The sequence below is a fragment of the Xyrauchen texanus genome, chromosome 47 (assembly GCF_025860055.1).
Source record: "Xyrauchen texanus isolate HMW12.3.18 chromosome 47, RBS_HiC_50CHRs, whole genome shotgun sequence".
Taxonomy (NCBI): domain Eukaryota; kingdom Metazoa; phylum Chordata; class Actinopteri; order Cypriniformes; family Catostomidae; genus Xyrauchen; species Xyrauchen texanus.
This window is the reverse complement of record NC_068322.1, coordinates 12,347,551-12,371,161: the sequence shown is the minus strand read 5'-3', so window position 1 is coordinate 12,371,161 and position 23,611 is coordinate 12,347,551. Positions and strand designations below refer to the sequence as shown.

The window sequence follows — 23,611 nt, the reverse complement described above, 5'->3', positions numbered from 1 at the left end:
TTTGCTTCAATATATCTGCATAATATTCCTTCCTCATCATGCCATCTATTGTGTGAACCAGTCCCTCCAGCAGCAAAGCACCCCACAACATGATGTTGCCACCCCCATGCTTCACGGTTGGGATGGTTTTCTTCGACTTGCAAGCCGAAAAATTAGTTTTAATGACTTCAAACTAAGTGTATGTAAACTTCTGACTTCAACTGTATATGTTGAGTTTTGTTTCAGTATTTACAGTTTATGAAAAGAGTACATGAATGCATTTGTATTTGGGGGAAAAATTAAAGATGGTGTGTGTGTGTATGTAGTGTAAGCATATACTTGAACATTTTTATCAGTTGAAGTTGAGGAAATAAAGACAGTGTATGCTTGTGTTTGAGTGAGTATGGGTCTAAAGAAGCAGCCAAGATTAGTTTATTATGTCCTGCAGATATTGTGTGTCTATTGGAGCTGGTAGTAATCAGGCTGAAGTGTGATGTAGAGGTACAGGATGATGAATTTCAGCTCCATTGTAGTACAGTAGATCTACTGGTTCTACCCAACATTGCAGCAGAGCAATTAGTCACTGTTTGGTGTGTGAGAGACTAACTTTTCTACTTTCCTCACAATCCGCTGGGTCAGAGGCTCTCTATTCAACAGTGCCAAGAATGGGGAATCATGAGTAAACATAGCCGTAGAACCCCATCTTCCCACACACAATGACTGTCAAAGAGATTTAAATTATTCCTTTGTTTTCTGAAGACAACTGTTCGTTTCAAAACATTTCACTCCTCCCAGAAGCTTCAGTCCCACTTGGCAGTACAATAAGTTTATATCACAACTAGGGATGTGAAAAACAACACATTTTCTAAAAGACTAGTTGACTGAACGGTCTTAAGGTAGTCCTGTATAATTAGGTTGGTATAAGTCATTCATGTTATTCCAATCTAACACGTTTCTTAGGGGGCATTTACATAAAACGTGTTCTTGTGTTAAGAACAACTAGACACTGAGCGTAACGGAACAGAACATAGCACAGGGGTGTCGAGACACTCAAAAAAAGAGCATGAGACACAACATAATGGCCAAAGACATTCCTCTGAATGTGTATGTCTGTAGTATCAGATTTGAAAAAGGTTGTATTATGCAACCTTTCTTACAGCTAAAGCACAGAACGCTGTCATAACTAAGGCACTGCTGCTAAAGAAAAAAGTATTGATAAACTAGTCAACTAGTAGATCATCATGAACCCCTTAGTATAACATTGGACTGCCATTTGAGGCTCAAGCATACCATCCTACAGTAAACAACAAAAAACAAATTCATTAGAGCCATGTTTGCCTGCTCTCACACACACTGACTTACAGCCTTTGATATAACATGTTTATTTGCTGTAAGGTATTAGAGGCTGCGTGAGGAGATGAGGTGGCAGATGAGCATGATGGGAAAAATGATAAGATTGTAATCATTCTCCCAGCTCACAATGACCATGAAAGAGCTGAGATGGGATGAAAGCTCATTTTCATGCATTAGCTTGATAAAGTGTTAAAAGCCTAAAAAATATAAGCTTAAAAGCCTACCTTAATTGAAGGTGCTGACATCCATGGCAGTGTTGTTCAAACCAGATTATATTTTATGTCAGTGATACATTCTTTATTCCGAGATGCAGCTCTCAAGTAGATCCTTAATTGGTTATTTTCTGCAGTATCTTAATAGGTGACAAATTTGTTGAGACTGAGACTATCCTTCTGTTTTTTTTTTTTTTTTTTGTCAGACAAGACTTTATGAGGAGAGAACGGAGTTGTAGATTAGAGATGTGCGCCATGCTAAAATACATACAAGAGACCCCAGGGCATATGAAGAGGGCCAGGGAGATTTACACAGCAAAAAAGACAGCGAGTCAAGGACAGGTGCTGAAGGGCTGCCTTTGATCCTTTCATATCTTTATAAATGCAGGAAAAGATCTTCATTGCTGTTTAATGGGTAAAGGGAAATGAGGCAGCATTTGATTAGGGTGTGTTATGGAAGCTGCTGAATTTGCGTACTGTACATACAATCATAATGCACTTGAAATTGGTCTAGCTTGTTGTAGATTAAACATGTATGTTTTTGTAATTAGATATTGTATATAAAACATATTGGTTACTGTTGTACTGTAGTGACACTAGGGGTCGCTCTTGAGAGCCCCAACACCTCTATATTTTTGAGAAAAGGCCAATGAGAATTGGCGAGTGGAATTTGCATGCCACTCCCCTGGACATACAGATATAAAAGGAGAAGGAATGCCCACTCTCATTCAGGTCACTCTCATTCTACCTGTTTCTACCTGACAAAACACGGGACAAAACCGACTCAACCTGGAGATTGTAAAATCTCGCAAAGGTATTGGGTGTAGCCCAGCCCGCTGCTCTGCAGATGTCTGCTGAAGAGGTGCAATGGGCCAGTGGCCACGAGGATGCCACACTCCTAGTAGTGTGTGCTTGTGTTCCCAAAGGGGCGGGCACGGCTTGGGCCTGGTATGCCAGAGCGATGGCATCCACAATCCAGTGGACAGCGTTCCCTTTGCGCTGTCCACCGAAGCAGACAAAGAGCTGCTCAGAGTGTCTAAAGCTCTGTGTGCGATATAAGTAGGTGTACAAAGCATGCACCGGACACAGCAACAACAGGGTTGGGTCTGCCTCCTCCCAGGGCAGCACTTGCAGTTCACCACCTGATCCCTGAAGGGGGTCGTGGGAACCTTGGGCACATGGCCGGGGTCTCAGGAACAAGTGAAAATCTGCCGGACTGAACTCCAGGCAAGTGTCACGGACAAAAAATGCTTGCAGGTCCCCAAACCTCTTGATGGAGGTGAGCACAATCAGGAGGGCCATCTTCAAGGAGAGGGCTTTCAGCTCGACTGACTCTAGCGGCTCAAAGGGGGCTCCCCGAAGGCCCAGGAGGACTGCGGTGAGATTCCATGAGGGGAAGAGGTGTGGCCTGGGAGAATTCAGAATTCCAAATTCCACTTGCCAAGTCTCATTGGCCTTTTCTCAAAAGAATAGAGGTGTTCAGGGCTTTCAAGAGCAACCCCTAGTGTCACTACATCGACACAATGCCGAGTGAGTGACAGAAGGGGAATTAGTGATTTTCACACAGTGAATGTATAATCCCAGTCAAAAGTTTGGACAAACTTGACTAAACTTTTTTTCATGATCTTTAAATCCTTTGTATCTACAGACTTAAGCGTAAATGCTTTGAAATTAATTTAGCATACCAATATAAATTGTCCATGTATGAATTTCTTTACAAAATTACCATTTTAATGAAAATTTAAATAGATGAGTTAGACTGGGTAGTAAATTATAAGCAGCCAACAAGTGCCCAGAATGCATAGAAACTCAATAATACTGTTTAAAAGCCATATGGAAATAGAAATAGTAAATAATAAGTAGGTGTGTCCAAACTTTTGATTGGAAGTGTACGTTTAAGTCATATACCATAATAGAGAATAACCAGCACAGACTCAGTCTGACAGAGGAACGGGTGACATTTAAACAGTAGTAATTAGAGCCAGGTGAGCTGCCAGTCATTAGCCTTTGGAAGGTGAAGGCTAATGCCCCCACCCATGATAGTCCCATGGTGCATTGCAGCACATACCTGCACCTGCCACTCAAGGTGCTTATGGGAGCCTAGAATGTGTCCTCAATCTAAAACACACACATGTAAGCAGTTAGTCAGTGATTATATTGAGTCCAGGAGTTGGCATGGTGCAGGAATTAAAAATGTAAATGACCTGCCTTAATTAAAGAGTCGACAGGGGCTCTTGCAGCTGCAGGTGACAGTGAATGATTTATTTTCCTCCACCATCCCTAATTTATTCACACATATACTCCAGAATGTGTCTGTATGTGTGAGTACTTATGTGTATGTATTTTCTTTTGGATGTACTAGTGAGTTTATTTTTAGTGTGTTAAATAATGCACCTTACACCAAGATTAAACATTTTATAGATTCTGCTGATCGCTGGAAACTTGCAAGGACACTGGCTCATTAAGTCTCACAGCTAATGTCAGCTGCAGCAAACACTGCCAGTGTTCACCCTGAAATACAACAATTAATAGACTTCAAGCCTTGTCACCTGTCCATGTTCTAAGCATTTATTGAGAAATGTGTCTGTGTGTGTGTGTTTATTTCACAGATATTACTCAGACATTAGTAAGATGCCTGCAATCAGTGATCAGGATATGAACGCATACCTGGCAGAGCAGTCCCGCATGCACATGACTGAGTTCAACACCATGAGCTCCCTCAGCGAGATCTACTCTTATGTGGGCAAATATACAGAGGAGGTATGTAAAACATTTTAATCACTATATCAACCTGGGTATTGGCCACATTTTATGTGTAGCCTACTTATTATAAGAGTGAATCTCATGAAACCTGTTAAGAAAATGTCATATTTCTCCCCAAAATTAAGATGCATTACCCCTTTGTATTAACTGTAATAAGAATTTGTTTGAAAAGTATCTTCATTTTTCATGACGAGTAAAAAAAACAGGCTTCATTGGCTGAATGCAAAACATATATTTTGCATGCAGATATTTTCATGAGGTTGACCCATACATAACTAAACCAAGTAGATGGCCAAACAACTTGAAAACAGAATTCATAGTATTTAATTTACATAAAAGTCAGGAGTAGACGATAAAGGGATAGTTCACCCAAAAATTTTCTGTCGTCATTTACTCACCCTCATGGGTTTGTTAGGCAGAACATTAGCCTCAGTCACCATTCACTTTCATTTAGTCTTTTTTCTAAACTATGAAAATGAATGGTCACTGAGACTGTCATTCTGCCTAAAGTCTAATTTTGTGTTCCATGTACAATAAAAAAAAGTCACAGGGGTTTGGAACAACATGAGGGTGAATAATATAATGACAGAATTGGTTATGTGGAGGCATGTGTTTGATGTGTCATCTCCCACGGGCAGATTGTGTCTGCACTGGAGCAGGATGACGGTGCCAGGAAACAGAGACTGGCCTACAAGCTGGAGCAGGTGGTCGTCTTTATGAGCCTGGAGAGCTGAGGACCACATTTCCCAGAGTGCACTGGGAGATCCATCAGAAACCGAGCCGTGCCTGAGTGAAGATTTGTCCATCTATCTCATCTCTTCTGTTTGCAATTTTCCTACAAAACCAAGCGTTTGCATCATATTAGCTCTGCTTCCTAGAACAGTAGAGATGGGAACTGGAGGGTGGGCAGAGGAGCCAAGGACTACATTACCTATGATGCAGTCGTTTTGGGTTGCCATCCGGCTCTGCCGTGTAGAGGAAGGTTGGCTACCTACGAGTTCTGCTTCCATCTGCTCCATCCTTCTCTCTGACTAGAAAAAAAAGAAACATTTCTGTTGCCTTCAAAGTATAGCTGATAAGCAGAAACCACTATGTTTGGTGTCAATTTGTTCTGACTTTTATGACTAGGGTAGTGTATGGCGCTAATATAGAGTCCTGTTTACTGTAGTACCTTTTTTTAAACATCGAAAAGCAAGACAAAATATGGTACTGCATGCATCTAAAGAATGCAGACCATTTGGGCCATTTCAAAAGACACCTTGAGAATGTGGCATTTACAGGATGTACAAGAGGATTTTTACTTCATAACTGAGCGCTTTGATAAGAGAACAATCAAGCCTGGACAACCTGCCTGCTTATTTTCACTTTGAAGAGAGTGAGGTGCATTTAAAACCCTTGAAACACAGGGAGTTAGTGCTTCAATTCTTCTGTTTTTTCCAGGAACCTACTTGACTCTAAAACGTAGAGTGTCATCTTGTGGCATTCGCATAGCTCTACACTTCACCCCAAGCCTTCATGTTGGCATATACAGTATCTGGCTCCTGCACATCTCTCAATTTAACCTCTAATGACTAGAGGAAAAGCCAAGGTTTGATCCCCTTAGAAGCACACACACCTCACCCTGCAGTGGGAGCAGAGAGCCACGTGTCCTCCATCCTGGTTTCCAGGACCTACGCTGTGCTGAGGACAAAAATCTCTGTTATCTTAAAAAAAGCACACATTTCATAGATGACTCAGTTCACACATACAGTGGGGGGACTTTAATTACAAAATATCCTACTCAGAATTAGTTGTTACTGGGTGGTAATAGAGATGCACCCAGACGGGATGAGTTGCTGAAAGTGCACATGTGCATTCTGCACTGTTCACTGCCACAGGGTCTACCCGTAATTACTCTGAGCACTCTGGACGCGGCTGGGAAAAAACCCCACACACATGGACAAAGTTGGTCAGCAGAAAACCAAACGAACCCAATTGAAAAAAAAAAAAGAACAAAGATTGTCTGGAGAATAAATTACCCCTGAGAAACTGAACACAAGGCACTGTTTGTTTTATGACCTGCAGAATGAATCTAACGCTCTATCTGCAGTCTGATATTGGTTTCTCTCCATTATTCTTTGTACGGTACAAGGGGGGAGGGATGGTGCTTGCTGTAGCTGGCCTTGAGAGACCCAACCTGGGCTTACGATTCCCAAATGACAACGGTTGGAGTGTCAAGGACTTAAACATATTGGCTGTAACTTTGACAAAGAGAAAGAGACCATTTAGCTGTCCTCCTTTGTCCTCTGAGCATAGACCTTCCTTTACCCTTGACAGCGTACCCCATGTGGTGATGTGAATGTGTGGAGACCAGCCCAGGTCTGCCTTGGGTTCTTTATTGGCTTTTTCAACGCATGTATTTCAATTTAAACTTTAAAAAAATAAAAGAAAAATGGAAAATAGAAAAAATAAGCCTCGCAATTGATGATGTGGATGTGTTCTTTTCTTTCATTTGCTTGGAAGAATGAGATGGAGAAGAAAAAATGTATCTGTCATCTTAAAAATTGCAACCTTGATTAAGGTGGAACCTTTATCCTGCCCTTCCATTCAACTGCAATGACCATTTGTGAATGTTTTAGATGCTAGCTAATAAGGCTAATGAAACCTTAAGCAGATATAGTATATACCCTTGCATGCTGACCTATTTGGATATGAAATGATCTGCCTTGCTAGCAATTTATCTAATACTACTATGAATTTCTAAAGTGAACCAAACCCTTGTTAGACTTTCATCAGACTCCTGTGCTCATGAGCAAAACAAAAATACCTTTCTATCAGGTAGACTGTGTTTCTCAGAGGATGTCAAGCTGAGAGTCCTCATTCACCGATTACATTGAGCCAGACCATTAGTGTGAACACTCCAGCTGCTCATTCACGCGAGGTTCCCACCTTAAATGCTATTTAGGGGTTTTCACAAAGAAAATAATGCATTTTTGTTGTCTTTAATGTGCAAATCTAAAAGAGTTCATTCCCTTAATGAGTTTGTTTGTACCACATCATATCTGTTTTGTATTTCTGCATTTTTCCATAAATCTGTTTGTATTATAGGTTTGACTCATTTTGATACTGCATTAGCTTTCCACAAAATTATTTTTTAATGTTTTTTTTTTAATTATGTGTGTGATTGCTTTGGGTTTCCTTGTGTTATTTCTTAGCATATCTTAGTAGCAGTGGACTATGTTTATTAGGTATTTCAGGTACACAGCTGCACAGATACCACTGTCAAGATTTTTAGGTATTATGTTTTAGACAAACCTTTCTGAAAACTGACATGAAGTATAACCCGTAAATCTGTTAGAAATCTTGAAATTGACGCTTATAATTAACAGTGTAATAATTTCTTCTGGGAACTAATTTAGGAAATCTAGAGATCGTCATATTATTGTGGAAAAACCTGTGGGGAAAAAAGCATTTCAATGAGCTGATATTTCGATGAAGTGAATCGTTCTGGATTTCCTCATGACTCTAATCCTGTATTTACGTTCCATGTTTCATCTGTCATGTACATCCACAGCAGGTGTCAACAGAACCACCCCCTCCCTTATGTCCAAAAGACCAGATAAAGTTTTCCACCTTAAACATTTTGTAAGAACTAAAAAGTCCTTTTAGCTCAGTGTTACGGAGACCTGTTAGAATAGACTTTTGAATATTTCCAGTTTTGATGCAAGAAAAAGTTATCCTGATGGAAGACGAGAGAGAGAGAGAGAGAGAGAGAGAGAGAGACCAGTGGAAAAGCAAGCTTCTCTAAATTTGTTATAATTAATTGTATACCTGTGTATGTAAATATAATGCATTCCTATTTTGCAGTCAAGAACAAAATACTATTTGTAATATAGAATAAACTTTATTATGAAAAAGATGGGTCTATTGTCTTTTATTTGGTTTACAGTATGTTTCCTTTGTTTTGCTTAACTATTCAAAATAAACTAAAACTTTTCAACACAAGGTTATTAAGAGATAGATAGGCTTATATTTGGACATTATTAAAAACATAACTTTTGATAATGATGCCATATTAAGAGGGCCAATCCTTACATAAAAATATAAATTCTAAGAATTTTCTTAACACAACATAATTTTTTAAGCATGAAAATCAATGTGAATCATAAGCTTATGCATGTTCCAGGTTTCAAAGTTAGAGAGAGCAACAAGATGTATGTTAACATAATTATTAGTTAGATCAAATCGCTGTAGATGCAGCACAGGTCCCTAATAAGAATTCAGGGTGAATGATGGAGGACTAATTCCTGGGATTGACTAAAATGGCTATTGACAGCTGCGGGGGGCAGATGGAAGCAATTAGCATTATTGGTTCTGCTTTGTCCTATCTATCTTGGTAAACAGATCCAGCAAAGCCTCTCATCAAGTAAACAGATATGACCAAACAGTGAACTAGAATCAACAGAGATACTGCAGACATCAATAGCTGGAAAAGAGCTAATGCTAATCTGCGATACCTATCTAAATGAATTGGATAAAAAAAACAACATACTGTACACATTCTTTAAAGGAAATTGAGATGCAATCATTGGCATGATTTAGTTTACAAGAGTCAGTCAAAAGGAACATCTGAGGCCTAGCAAACACAATACAGCAACTTCTGAAAATTCTGAAGCCATAGAGAAGAATGCTGAATTCCTTGCAGTGTTTCATGGAATGGGTGCTGCATAGTGATATAAACAGAAGCTCGGTGAAGAGGTCATGTGTTTTATTGTAAATGAAGCGTACTATTGACCAATCAGCATCCAGGATCTGTTTTATAAAAGTAGATATTCTATGAATAACTTTTGAACGTGGACAAAACTACAGTTTTGTCTCTCTGTATGAGTGACAGTGCAGCATTGCCTTAATGGCTTCTCTTTGTCATTCTCTTTATTTCTTCTTTAGGTACTGGTCCTTCTGTGGATGCTTTGAAATCATTTACCAGCCTTGATTTTCAAAATGGATTCCTAGGCTGTAGTTTCGCTTAATTTTCTAATAAACTTGTGACAATCGTTCAAATACATGTTTCATATGACAAAAACATTTACCGGCGCAGACCATGTTACATTTTGATTCTATTATTATGTTTGCATGTTTCAGACAAAATTGCATATTTAATAATTAAATTTCAGTTCTGTTGTGTTCTGAAATCTGGCATAGGTATTCTCTGGAGTTGCCATGTCATGGTGGAAAAACACATGATATTGAAATCAATAAAGCTGTATGAAATGTGCCCTAAACCACATAATATATATGAGAACAGTTGTTTCCTGATGGGGAAAATTTGAGATAACTCATTATGCAGCTTTAGGGGTATTACCACCCAGCCACATGCCCAAGCACTGTGAAACAACACTAAATTTAGTGGGGATTGACTGAAGTTACCGTAGATTGAAAATGTCCTTGAAAATATATCCCCTAGCAACCACTATTCCATAACATATGAGCCATTTTGTCAAGCTGCATGTCTCCAAGCCTGTATCCCACACATTCATCTGATAAGAAATGACCTATGGTATACCATCCCTCATACCGCAATATTATATGGTGTATAAATTACAGTATTTTGGCTTAAAACATTTATGCTTAAAACAAGAAAATGTTCTTTCAACAGGGTAAAGATTTAAGGAAGAAAAAAAAAATACTGATTAAGAAAATTATTGTTTGCATCACAGTGGACCATAATGAAAATGTGTGCTTTGGAGAAAGAATAGATTCTTTCATACTTAAGAGTCAATTCTTTTCAATTCTGCATTTGTAGATTCAATTTCTGCATATATGTACATCAAAATATGGCGGGTCTTGATCACAACTAGCTCAGTCTTGCCTTGTGCTTTTTCTAACACATGCTCTCAGTTTGCCTCTTTCCCTGAGTCACTTTTCTGTGAACAGTGCTGTAATTAAATTCATTCTCCATCGCCTCAGTCAAACATCGGAAAGATGCCCATCACCTGTGTCTGCCCAGCCTTCCCCAACACAGCCATCTCTGCCTCAATAAACCCATCTCAAACATCAACAACTGACTCAGCATTAATTTTGATGCTATTGATTAATATCAAGAAGTTGACAGACATGAATGCCACATCTTTGTTGCTGTTCTTTGGGAATATTACATTTGCACAGGAAGAACAGGCAATATTTTAAATGAAAAGCAAAAAACTGCTAATTTTAATATCAATGCTGACATATTTCAGATTGTTACTATAAGACTCATCGCCTCTGAAATCCTTCAGGCAATTCTACCATTGTTATTTTATGCTGCACTGAAAACTAGGGGAATATTTCTGCTTGCAACCCACTACAAGCAACGAACAAAAAGTTAGAATGCTAATCTGTCTTTGACTGGCGTTCCAGTAGAACTGCCACAAGACATTTTGGAGGGACCAGCAGGGAATGCTACAATGTGGTTTTTAGTCATTCACTGTTATAAGGATAGTTCTCCCAAAAATGAAAAATTCTGTTATTTACTCTGTCATTTACTCATATGTTCCAATCCCATATGACTTCCTTTCATGGAATATGAAAAGAGCAACTTAGTGGTCTTTATGGTTGTGTCAAAAAGGATGCAAAAGCACCATAAAGTGATCAATATAATGTGTGCGCAATTTACCAAGCCTTATAAAGCCATATTATATATTTGTTTTGGAAACAGAATTTAATTTGAGAACCTGATCAGACTGAATCATGAATGAATCTTTAGGACTGCCTTTTAATTCATTAAAGAGATCCAACTCAAATGCATGATTTCGAATTGGACACTGCTACTTCGCAGTGAAAAAAGAAAGTCATCTGGGTTTGGAAGAACATGAGGATTAGTAAATAAATACAGAATTATCCCTTTAAGGGTACTGAAACAGCTGTGGTTTCAACATAATGATGATGACTATACTCGTGTACTTTAGATATAGGCCACATGGTTCCATGACCTGTCGGTGTACATGCGCTGAGATGAGATGCATTTTCATCTACCTGTGCTTTGTGTATCTCAAAATCATTCACTCATCCATATTCATGTGTTTGTGTCATACCCATGTGGGCAGTGATGGCTAGGGTGAGCCTCATTTGCATGTAAAGTGCATTGGGTGTCTACAAAAGCTCCAAACAGATTCTATGACTCATTTATTTAAATTTTGTGTGTTTAATCAATACATCACCATTGTGCCTCACAGACGATTTATGACGAGTTTGAGAGGATGCATATAGAGGCGAGAACGTATCTCACGAATTAGACTTGTGACCTATGATGCTGAACTTTGCATACAGCACATAAACATCAACAGATAAGGAATTCACTAGCCTGTAGGTCATAGTTAGCCAGCGAGAAGCACACAGGGTTGTCATCTCCACAAACTAAAATAAAATATGCTATCATCTTCATACCCCCCACAACTGCTCACAATATAATGTTCATATTACATTTGTGTTATAAAGTTTGTTTCCACCCACTGGGTTTAAGATGAAAATGCAGGAATGGCAGGCACATGGCCGCTGTGAAGCAGATAGGTGCATCGAAGAAACTTTGTATGAACTGATTTCAATTTCTCTCCACATATGGAGGAGTCATCATTCACACAGACTCTGTGGAGAGAGCTTGCATGAAAAGGAATCAACAGCAGTATTTCATGCAAAAGTGCTCACATCTCTCAGCATTCAAAAGTAAATCCTATGGCAAGTTGTATGCCATCAAACCATAATAGGTGACCAGACAAACCATGGAGAGAAGTTCAGAAGGTCAATGAGAGACTAGTATGTAATAGTTGTTTTAAAATCCTGATTGAATTATTAAATTATTATTGAATTAAATATCAAGCTAATCAACTTGGAGGACCTGACTTCAAGTATAGAAATAGTTTGCATTCTCCTTTTCTGTGGGGAATATACAGGAAGGGGCCTTCCTTTTCAATGGGGATTTAAATTATTACATGGCTCTCTGGAATACTTGACTTTGATTGGTCCATTGCAGCATTCTGTGATATGCAATTCCAAATATAGCCTAACCTTCATGCATGTCTTATTGTGGCTTTGCTTTTATTGTGTTAGGCAGTTTTATGTATTTAATATACTGTGCATGTTTATTATGTCTGTGCTTCTGCTATACATGTTTCAGTTAACGTCTAACAATGCTGCACAATGTAGTCGTATTTAGACCATATTTCTATTAACGGAAATATTTTTTATTTTATAATTTTGCATGGCTGGTATGAGACTCTATATTCTGTTTATGTTCTGTTTTTAGGGTGACTCTGTAACATCTGTCCAGGGACTACAGATGAAAAATAGCTTTTTGGCAAACTCTGGCACATTTACATCAATGTTTCTTAATGTGCACTGTCCCAGTTAAATAAACCAGAAAATAGAATAAATGTAAATGCAAATTAAGATGTTAGCATTAAACCTCTGGAAAATCTCATTAGATCACCACAGGCATTCACAGAAGAAACCTTTTTCCAAAGCCAGACATTACAATTCATGAGAGTGATTTAACGACAATGTTTGTCTATTGATAGAGTATGAATGCCTGCTAAGATAAAAACGTCCATTTATCTTCATGATGGGATGAATGTCAAAATGAAAATGCACATCTCTGACTATTAGCTTTCTGAGAGGCTAATGTCTCATCTGACATTTACTTTCAAGTTAAAAGTTTGACAGTGCACCTCCTATTGGCTTCAAAACACATCAATCAATCCTGTCAAGGAAGGTAAAGACATTCCACTTGTCATTTAATGATACTTTAAATGATTAATAGCTGGACAAACCAATCGATTTACGTGGGAAAATGGGATGTGCTACTATGCCAAATGATTGGCTTTCTCTTTTGGTCCTTTAGGTGAACAGAGATAGGAAAAGGGGAACAAAAAAAGCACAACTATCAACTGCAGCATAGCCTGAGGACAAACTTGCCATTCAAGTATGAAAACTCTATATCTACGATATATTGTTTATTTAGCCATCGCAAAGGGGTATTTACACTTGCTCACTTCAGGCATTTTTACTGATCAGATAGCGATCGGATCACAAAAAGACCAGGTGTAAATGCCCTCCAAGATGCATTTGATATGGATAGGAATCTGATACTCAAACCATCTAAAGAGGTGCTTTGAGATGCATACAATAATCGACAATATATAGCTTTTGTTTTTCATGAACCAGAACACTCCAATAATTGACAGGTTTAAAAATCACTAATGCAAAGTGATTATATTGTGAAAAATATATATATAGGCCTACTGTGTGTGTATATATATAGAGAGAGAGAGAGAGAGAGAGAGAGAGAGAGAGAGAGAGAGAGAGAGAGAGAGAGAGAGAGAGAGAGAGAGAGAGAGAGAGTGAAATATTCCTCAGTTTAGCCTTCCGCATTGATATATTTGGCTGGAGAGCATTGTCAGAGGGCATTGCATCTGTTGATGCAATGCCATCCATATGTTCACTCTCCTCTCAATTAATTAAAAACCTTAGAAAACAAATCCGTAGAGGGACAATGCAAAATGCAAAACTGTTAATACCGTGAACTGTTATACTGTGAACTGTTATACTTACTGAGCACACAGGTTTCTTTTAATTTGCCTAAAAATTATGACAAAATGCAGTGACGTTTTGTTCAGAAAAGCTGTTCATTTGGTAATATTTCTTCTGTACGTGCACATCCCTGAAATACTTGACCTAGGGGGACTGAATGGTTTAAACTTATTGGTGTTTTGACATGAAGTTCTTTATATTCCTCAAAAAATGTATTGAAATTCAGCAGCACATACAATAAACACAGTATGGCTACTGGTCTGTTCTGATACAGTCAAAGGCAGCAATTCCCATATCTTTTGTTGCTGATGTCAAAGGCTGTGCATTTTAATTAATGTATCACTGCCAACATGGACAGGATGCATGACCCTTTTCCTTGATAATAATACCCAAAAGTATGACCCAGACTACATTAAACACACTGATCACACATTTAGCATATCTGTGACTGAAAATGTTTTTCACCACGCCTTTTGTCCTTGCCACAGTACAGGGCACTGTCATAATTTTTTAGCTACATTTTGAATGAAAAAAGCCTGTCAATACATGTGCACATCAGTTCAGTCTAGCTTTGCTGCACAACAGGATGCTGCAGTCTCAGAAAACATAGGTGTTATCTCAGGGCAGAAAAACCCAGGCAGTCTGACACGTATTCTTATCAGATTTCCAACAATCATTTGGGAAAATGGAGGAATGTAGGAGTCCAAATGCCTGAGGAAGTAAGATAATTGTGTGTAGTACTTAGCTTCCACTGCTAGCAGCCTGGGCAAACAAACCTACTCAAAATACAGACCAATCCAACACAGAGTTGAGGAAGCAAGCGAATGGACTATTTCAATAATCGTGAAAAAAAACAAATTGCCAAGAGAACAGCAGTCTGCATGCCTGCGGGTAGTTTCGGTTCAACACAATAGAAGTTAAACTAAAGTTGAAGGATTTCTAAAATAAATAAATAGTCAGACTTTTATATGTTTTATGAAAGGTGCACTCTGTATTTTTTGTTATTGTTGTGCTGGTCGATATGGGACTTTTTTGACACATAACGGCATGTAATGTGATTTTATTCTGCTAATATGTGAATATTAGAGTTCAGCTGGTCATGTGATCTCAACATGGTAGCCCCCATGAGGCAGCCTAGAGCCTAAAAATTATACAGCTTTTTTTAGGCTACTGATATGACTGGTTTCTTCATCTCACGTAAGTACATATACATTAATTTAAAAATGTTTTTCCAAACGTTTGACCAGTAGTGTAGGTCAGATACAGAACTACAGCAAAACAACAAACTTCAATCATTATATCCTCTGCATTTGTTCAACAATATCTATGTTTTCTTTGACAGGAGCCTCTAGCAGGCCAGTGTGCTTATTCAATGTGTACCAGTTTGACGGAAAGCCATTCCAGCATTCTGCTCTCAAAAAAAAAAAAAAAAGAGTGCAAGACTCCAGAAGCCTGAATTCTAATTCTAAGCACCTGCATGCTTGAATGAGCTTCAGATGGCAATTAGGAAATGGCCTGTGAAATGACTTGATAACAGCAGACTCCAGAGGTCCAATTTTTTTAAAGCAGAGTATTTGTGGATGCTGGGGCTTGGGAAGCATCTCGCTGATAGTACGTTTAAATTAGACCTGAACCTCAGCAGTCAACATTGAAAAACATAATTCAGCAGACATGCAGTACTGAGGACAAGAAAGGATTATCTCTCCATTCATACACTGCCATTCACAAACACAAATAAATAAACATATTTCACTGACAAAAACATATGTCAATTGTCAACATTTTGTTGATGTTTGTTCATTAAGCGGAATACAGTAGTACTGATTTGGGGTTTTTGCCAATGAATATGGTTGTAGACCTGTTTCCAGTGCAGATCTGTACTAATGGCATGATACCATGAAACATTCTTATGACTTAAGTGTGTAGAGATGTCATAGCCATAGTTGCTTTCGTTCCCGATCTTTATAAAAGCAGCGTTTCTCTGTTTTGCTGTTTTAGAACAAAATCATAAAGTTAAATTAATCATCTTGTCACTAGTTTTTTTTCTAATTAATGACATGTATTCCACTCAACAAGAAGAAAAATGTTTTTCATAAATTCCTGTTCCTCTGAAAAGCCCTCAAAGTAAATGGAGATGCTGTAATGTGTTATCAAAACAGAGGCTGAATGGAGGCCCATCGCATAAATGACTGAAGCAGTTCTCGTCATGGAAACAGGAGATATTTACATTCTGACAGTTGAGATAAGTGTCAAACAGATCACTCTCCTCATTAGAGAGATGGCCAATGACAAAACACGGTACAAAATTAACAGGGAAATTGGAGAAGAACCAATTGGAGAAAAATCACACTGATTTATTGTCCTCCTTACCTATATGTAGGATATAACAGCTAATATTATTTCTCTTGGAAAAAAATATTTTCCATTTATTTGCAAAGCTCTTCATGGGCCACTAAATTTAGCATTGTCAGGTGCACGCAAATGTTACAGAACTGAGATTTGCCATTTTTAAATTATACCAGATATTATGCAAGCTTGATTGCATTACGCAACATCTGAAATTAGTGATTGCTTTAATACAACGTGAAGAGTCCCACACCAAGAAAAATGCAAGAAAGTTTTGTTTATCCTAAAACACTAAAATAAATTAAACTAATAAAATAAATAACATATATTGTATTTTATATGAATATATTATAAAATAAAATATACAGTACTTTATTAGCCTATATAAAATTGGCATAATAAAGGAAAGAAAAGGATATATTAGTATTCTTAACTGATTTCTGTTTTTTTGTGCTATATTTTTTATGGAGGCTAGACACATCCCTGTATTTCTAAACCACAAGCAGGGCCGGAGTGGCAATCGGGAAGATCGGGATAATTCCCGCTGGGCCAGTAAAAAATTGGGCCAGTTAGGTCCGCATGTTGATTGACAAACTTTCATCATATATCGCATAACAACTGCCAACAGTCCATATATCCGGTATTTATAGAATCAGAATTAAGTTCCGTTATAGCGGGCGCAGTCTTTATTTTATCTTCTCACAACCAAACAAATAAGAGAGTAGCACATGAGAGACGAAACTGTTGTTGCTGATGTTGCGCCGCTTCACTTGACAGTGCGGGAAGGATCTCGGAAGATCCGTCTAGAACAGATACGCTACTAATACCTGAAAGGATGAACGTGCTTTAGCTACAAGATCATCACCATTTTAATACTCACTGCAGTCTCACAATCTCAATCAATTCATCTCTGAAATCCTCTTCCCTTGCAGTGCAGAATGATAATAGCAAAATTATAATTTTTTGGTCACAATATAACAGAATACTTTAAGTAAATGAATACAGATGCAACAGCATTATTACACTACAGTACACAACAGTTCTACAGTGTTATTATGTGCCAAGATAGTCTTAACTTAAATTAACTAAACTTAATTTCTCTCATCATTTACTCACCCTCATGCCATCCCAGATGTGCATGACTTTCTTTCTTCTGCTGAACACAAATTATGCTTTTTTAGAAGAATTGCTCAGTTATGTTGGTCTTTTCAATGCAAGTGAATGGTGATCAGAACTAAGAAGGTACAAAAATCACATAAATGCAGCATAAAAGTAATCCATACAACTCAAGTGGGTTAATCTATGTCTTCAGAAGCGATATGACAGGTGTGTGAGAGAAGCAGATCAATATTTAAGTCCTTTTTACTATACATTCTCCTCCCTGCCCAGTTGGGGGCGATATGCATATGTAAATCACCAACAACAGAAGAACTCTAAAGAGAGAAGAGCGCTGAAAATGAAAATGAAAGTGGAGATTTATTTATCTTTTTTTTTAATTATTATTTATCTGTTTCTCACCACTTCTCCTTTTCTTGCATTGAATGGACCAACAGATCTGATATATTCTTCTAAACATCTTTATTCATGTTCTGCAGAAGAAATTCATACACATCTGGGATGACATGAGGGTGATGAAATGATCAAATATCCCTTTAATATTCACTTATTTTGACAACAGATATAATGAAGTCTTACGTCAATGTGAACATTTTGTGAATGCCATATGTGGATAATGACATGGAGACCGTAAATAATTTTCAAGTAATTGCATATCTTGCATATTTTTGCTGTGATCTTGTTTTATTGTTATCATCTTCACCTCCAACCCCCCTTTTGGGTGTGGGCTGAATTGGACATGACATCCCGGGCTGAATATGAATCCCACTCCGGCCCTGACCACAAGTATGGTTTCTCATTCTTAGAGCTCCTCAACAATGATCTGTTTTTAATGAGCCCTGTGTCTATGAAGACCCATTCCAGCATAATTAACACCGAGGCATTATCTAGCAAGCTTAATGACCCACAAACCTGCTCATTTAAATGACTTGGACCTGAGCAATTGTGGCCCTAAACAGCCGTAAAGACAAATTGTCCCTGAGATACACAAAATCCACATCACACACACGTATGTTGTACACAAAATGGCATCTACATAAAAGCTTGTACACAAGACATCCCATATAATGTCTTTTGAAATGGAATTGAATCTCAAAATAGGAGGGGGTGAATTATTGGAGGGTCTAAAACATCAGGGACGCTTGATATGAGACCATTATAGAGGAACATAAGGCTAACATAAGCCATTTTAATTTAAAATGTATCAGATGTGTATTAACACAGCACATGGAAACCAAAAAAATATGTTAGCATTTTTTAAAAGTAATTTTAGATTCAAAAAGGGGAAATACATATTTCTTTTTGAACACAGTAATATCTCTCTCAAGATCCTGTATTCACAAGGGGACCATTTTAATATCCTGTTTTATGGAGAATTAATGTCTGGGCTCCATCCAAACTGCTTGGTTTATCTCCTGCTTCACATCTTTAGAAAAACAAGATCTCATGGTAAAACAAAAGTCAGATCAGGCAATCAATAAAGACTTGTATCAAAAACAGACTGCAAGCCTTGAAAAATATCTATGGTATTATAATGCTAACAGTCTGGTAGATAATACAAATTAAACTTTTGCTTAAATTAAAAGAACTGACAAGCTTTGGGGTGGGCATAGAGAGAGAGAGAGAGAGAGAGAGAGAGAGAGAGAGAGAGAGAAATAGCTTACAGAAGATTGATCTTGATACTTCTTTTCCCATCTACTCCAAGATGAATCATAATTGCCTAAAGGCCTTAATCATCAGAATCAGAATTAGCTTTATTGCCAAGTGTGCTAATATACACGGAAGTTTGTGTAATATGTGTGCAAGGTAAGGGTATGTACAGATATTGAATGAAATATGAGTGAATTTATATATGTACATGACTTGTTTAAACATTATTGCACTATGGGAATCCTGAAGGCAGTTAATTGTTCATTTGGTAAATGGGCTGAGGGTAAAACGGTTCTTGTGCCTGGTTGTCCTGGTGCGGAGTTCTCTATAGCGCCGACCAGGGGGATTTCTCCAGCGAGGGAATTTCTCCTGAAGTAAACTATCATCTCCACTGTTTTAAGCATGTTCAGCTCAAGGTTGTTGTGACCGCACTGAGAGCCAGCTGTTCAACCTCCCGTCTTTTGCAGTGCCGTCATTTGCGTACAGGGTGAAGAGCAGTGAAGAGAGAACGTATCCCTGAGGAGCACCAGTGCTAATAGTGAGGGCCCAGAATAGGATTTTCCCTAGTCTCACTAGCTGCCAGAAAGCTGGTGATCCATCGACAGATTGTGGTTGGCACAGAGAGCTGGGTCAGTTTGGTTGAGAGAAGATCAGGCATGATGGTATTGAAGGCTGAACTGAAGTCCACAAATAGGATCCTTGCATAAGTCCCACGTCTGTCGAGGTGTTGCAGGATATAGTGCAATCATGTAGAATTGTGGAAAAAAGTATAGATAACATAGAGACATACAGGCAAAGAGAGAGAGAGGGATGGCATAAGAGAAGAAAATTGCTCTCTGGTGATTGAGCATTGATCGCAATGTGAGGCAATGTATTGCTTTTCCTTGTTTCTGCCTCACATTTCATACCAACATTCAGCCGAGCACAAGCAGTGGCATTAAGAACAATCAGCTGACAGGAATATGACAGCAGCACTAATTTCCACTGAAAGGGGCGGACAAAAAAGAAGCAAACAGGGAGATATGGAAAGAAAGGGTGGAAGAGATTACACTACTAAGTACACTACTACAGTGCTGACAGTGTCAGAGGGTGGTGATATTTTCAAGGGACGAAGAACGAGCAGGGCACTGAACTAATGCTCCACATCTCTTTACTCTAATGCTTCAGTTTGACCTTGATGCCACAGAAATCACTGTATGTACGATAATTCTGTTCAAACAAATCTGCATCTCCTGGAAGCAGTTTAGTTGAAGATGACAAGCAAAAGCATGATGAAAAAGACAATAACTTGCAGAAGAAAAGCTACATACTGTAGCTGCTACTGCTAAAGAACAAGAAAATTATGCTCCTGTAGCATCATTTGATAATAGTTAAATTAAAAGTCAATTAAATAGAATTAATTCAATCATATTGTCCTTATTTACACATTCTTGTGAAGAAGTCCTGCCCTTTATTTTTGCTCATTAAAGGTGAAGTGTCTAATTTCTCTGCCACTAGCATTAACAAATTAACTGCAAAAATAATGATTGTTTTCAAACAAAGTTTCCCTAAAGCAAAATGTGAGTCTAGGAAATTAGCTAGCAAACCTGAAATCTGATCTATGAGGAAGCACTTGGTCAAACTTTCCATTGATTCATGGCAGCAACACAAATAACTACAGATGCTGGACTGTTGATGCTTTATCTCTACAACACTTGGGGAGTTTAAAGAGAGATTGTGATAAAGAAAGAGAGCAAGTGAGAGGTGATATACTATGACAGACAGTTATAGGGTGAATTCCAAGGGCAGTATCTGAGTTACATTACTCTTTCCTGTGTTGCCATATCAGCATTTCTGTAGTCCATCACTCCACTCTTAACCTCCAGGCCTTTAGTACACTGTAAAAAGAATCCTGTTGTTTTTACCAAAAAAATCTGGCAGCTGTGGTTGCCAGAATAATTATGTCGAAAATACAGTTAAATGTAAACCACTTTACAGAACAACCTATACATTTTACAGTTTAAAATGGTTGTAATTTACATGCTGGCACTGTAAAAAAATAAAAGAAATTTACAGTAAAAGAAATTCATAAACATGCCTTCTGAAACTGTAAAAATCTGTTGTTTACTTTATAAGGTATTTGTTAATCACCGTAGTAACTACAGAAGTTCATCAGTAGTGTCTCCTCCAGGAGCAATGACCAATAAACATGTTGAGACACTGCTCAATGTCACTCACACAAACACTAAACACAATAACACACATGAGATTTAAATAATGCAGTAAACATGAACTAAATTACATCAAATATAACACAGAACACCCCAGTGTACGTAACTGATATTACAAATATGATGAAACATAACTATTCCCATTAAATATAATGGGTCACGCAGGGAATTGTGGGAATGCCCGATTACTGTTTTTACTGTAATTTGAACAATAATTTACTGTAAAAAAAGTACATGTACTCTCTTGTTCTTTTTACCATAAATTTTAAAGGAAAATCTTACTTTACATTTAAATAATGTAATTTTTACATAATTGTATTGTAAAAACTGCTGTATTGTCTTTTAAAATATATTAAAACATTTTACTGTATATTTTACAGTTAATATTTGTTAATCAATTAATTTTATTTCTGTAGCATTTTTAAAGTATTTTACTGTTAAAATTACTGACATTTTTTACAGTGTAGGAAACCCCTGTTCCTCAAATAGGGCCTGATAGACAAGCAGTGACACTGGGGGCTGCCACTTAAGGGCCTAATGTCAGGGCAGATAAGCTGCCACTCTGGGGCCGTGGTGCCATTACCTGCCTGGGCATCTGGATTGATGGAACAAAGCTGAAATCTCATATCAAGAAGACAGCAAGCCTCTCTCCCCCATTAACAGATCATTTCCCTCCGGACCCAAATTGACTTTTGCCGTTTAATATTCAGAGGCTCTGGTACCCTCCGCTTGTTGTTGTCTGACATTATTCATCATTTAAGTGCTGAATATTAGATTGTGTAGCTCATCTTCACTTTATAAGCAGCCGATGAGGGAAAGAGATAAATTTGAGATGTACAGACCTCTGGCGATTTATTACAGACAAGAAAAAAGTGTGCGAGTCAGTCAGAAGGAGAAGTTCAGGAGAAACTTCTAACTGTTTTTTTTTCGCAATTTTATTACGGAAATTCCCTGAGGCACCAAAAGGAGGCGTCACGTGAAGCATGGCACGAGAAGTAACAGAGTAAATAAAAGCAAAATCTAGTTAAGGACTTTGAAAATGCACACACACACACACAACTTTCCTCTCCATCAGTCTGCATTAAAGGATTTTTTTGCTGGCACTGTGAAAGGCATTTTCAGTCAGACTTGTGCTTGATAAATGATTGGCCATCTAAATCTCATAGTGCAGTACAGAGGTAAAAAAAATTCCAGGACTCCAAGTAAGGAACACATCTGCAGTGCTTATTATAGTTGTTAAGTGCACTAGACTGGAGCAGATGACAGAGAACCACTGAAAGTATGAAACTGTCACATGCTGTATAGAGTCTGAGATCTCAAGTACCTCTTCTCTCCAATCCTACAGACCTGATCTTGTAAAGTGACACTACAAACCAGTGACCCCTGAAGCTATTTTGTGTTTTTTTTTTTTTTTTTTTTTGCTTATTGGTGTTAGGCAATTATTCTTACATAATTCTCTGTATAGTATATAATTAAACTGAAAGCTGAGATGAAACCTGAGGGCACTTCTGCTGCAAACCAGCAAAGTAATCAAGACAGCTAATATTAAGGCTATATCAATGAGCCTATAGCAATGAAATTCAAAATGAAATTACATTTCAAACAAAACAGCAACAGTTGTTAACAATATGGTGCATGGACAAACAAATTATCTCAGACTAAGTGAGAGATTCAATCATATTTTTTTAAATATATCTCCATCTCTCTCTCTCAATTAGGTGAGTTTTAAAGATTCTATTAAAGCATAGACATAATCAAGAAGAGTGGGGAGGTAGACGAATATGAGACCAGCTAATCTGTTTGTGATTAGTAAGATAATTTACAACATCTCGAGCCATTGCTCTCCCAAATGAAAGAAAACAACAGCCACTGGAACGTAATAGAAGCACCTTCATCTAAAGAGAGTTTAGAGTTGTAAATACCAAAAAGCCTAATAGCTTCAGTTAATTCCAGTAAAACTAGTAACTAGTTCACAAACACAATTTTCTATTCGTAATTTAAGTATCTGTAATCAAACTATATGCACTGCATTATATGCAATATGCTGCAGAGAATAGTTTCTTGGAAATGCATGTGGTTTTGACAATCATTTTGTGGATATGACAGCCTTTTTTGCTGCCCATATAAATTTATAAAGCTGATAAAACTAGGGCTGCAACTCATTTCTTTCCCTAGTACTCTATGATGTTGATCTGTACATCATACACATGAATTTGGGCACTAATGGTGGCTTTGATCCACTAAATATTGGGACACTGATGACACCATTACCTGAAACATCATTGCGTAGTTGTGCATAAACATATCTGGCATTTATCAACAGGATCAATGTGCAAGACACAATGACTAATTTTGTTTTTGGTAAAGCATTTATGATGACTTGAGAGAGTGAAGACGACATGTACAGTGTATTCTGTGCATTCTTAGCAAGTAAACTTTTCA

The 23,611-nt window shown here is 37.8% G+C and overlaps 1 protein-coding gene across 2 annotated transcripts in view; it reads left to right on the top strand.

Annotated features, from left to right (window-relative positions):
* Window positions 1-8,157, top strand: part of LOC127638792 (plexin-A4) — a 322,817-nt gene extending 314,660 nt beyond the window's left edge. For both annotated transcript variants that reach the window (XM_052120525.1, XM_052120526.1), the window contains 2 exons: window positions 4,154-4,304; window positions 4,946-8,157. In XM_052120525.1, the coding sequence (XP_051976485.1) occupies window positions 4,154-4,304; window positions 4,946-5,041 (247 nt within the window). In that variant the 3' untranslated portion in view covers window positions 5,042-8,157. The remainder of the gene's footprint in view (window positions 1-4,153; window positions 4,305-4,945) is intronic.
* The last annotated feature ends 15,454 nt before the right edge of the window (window positions 8,158-23,611 follow it).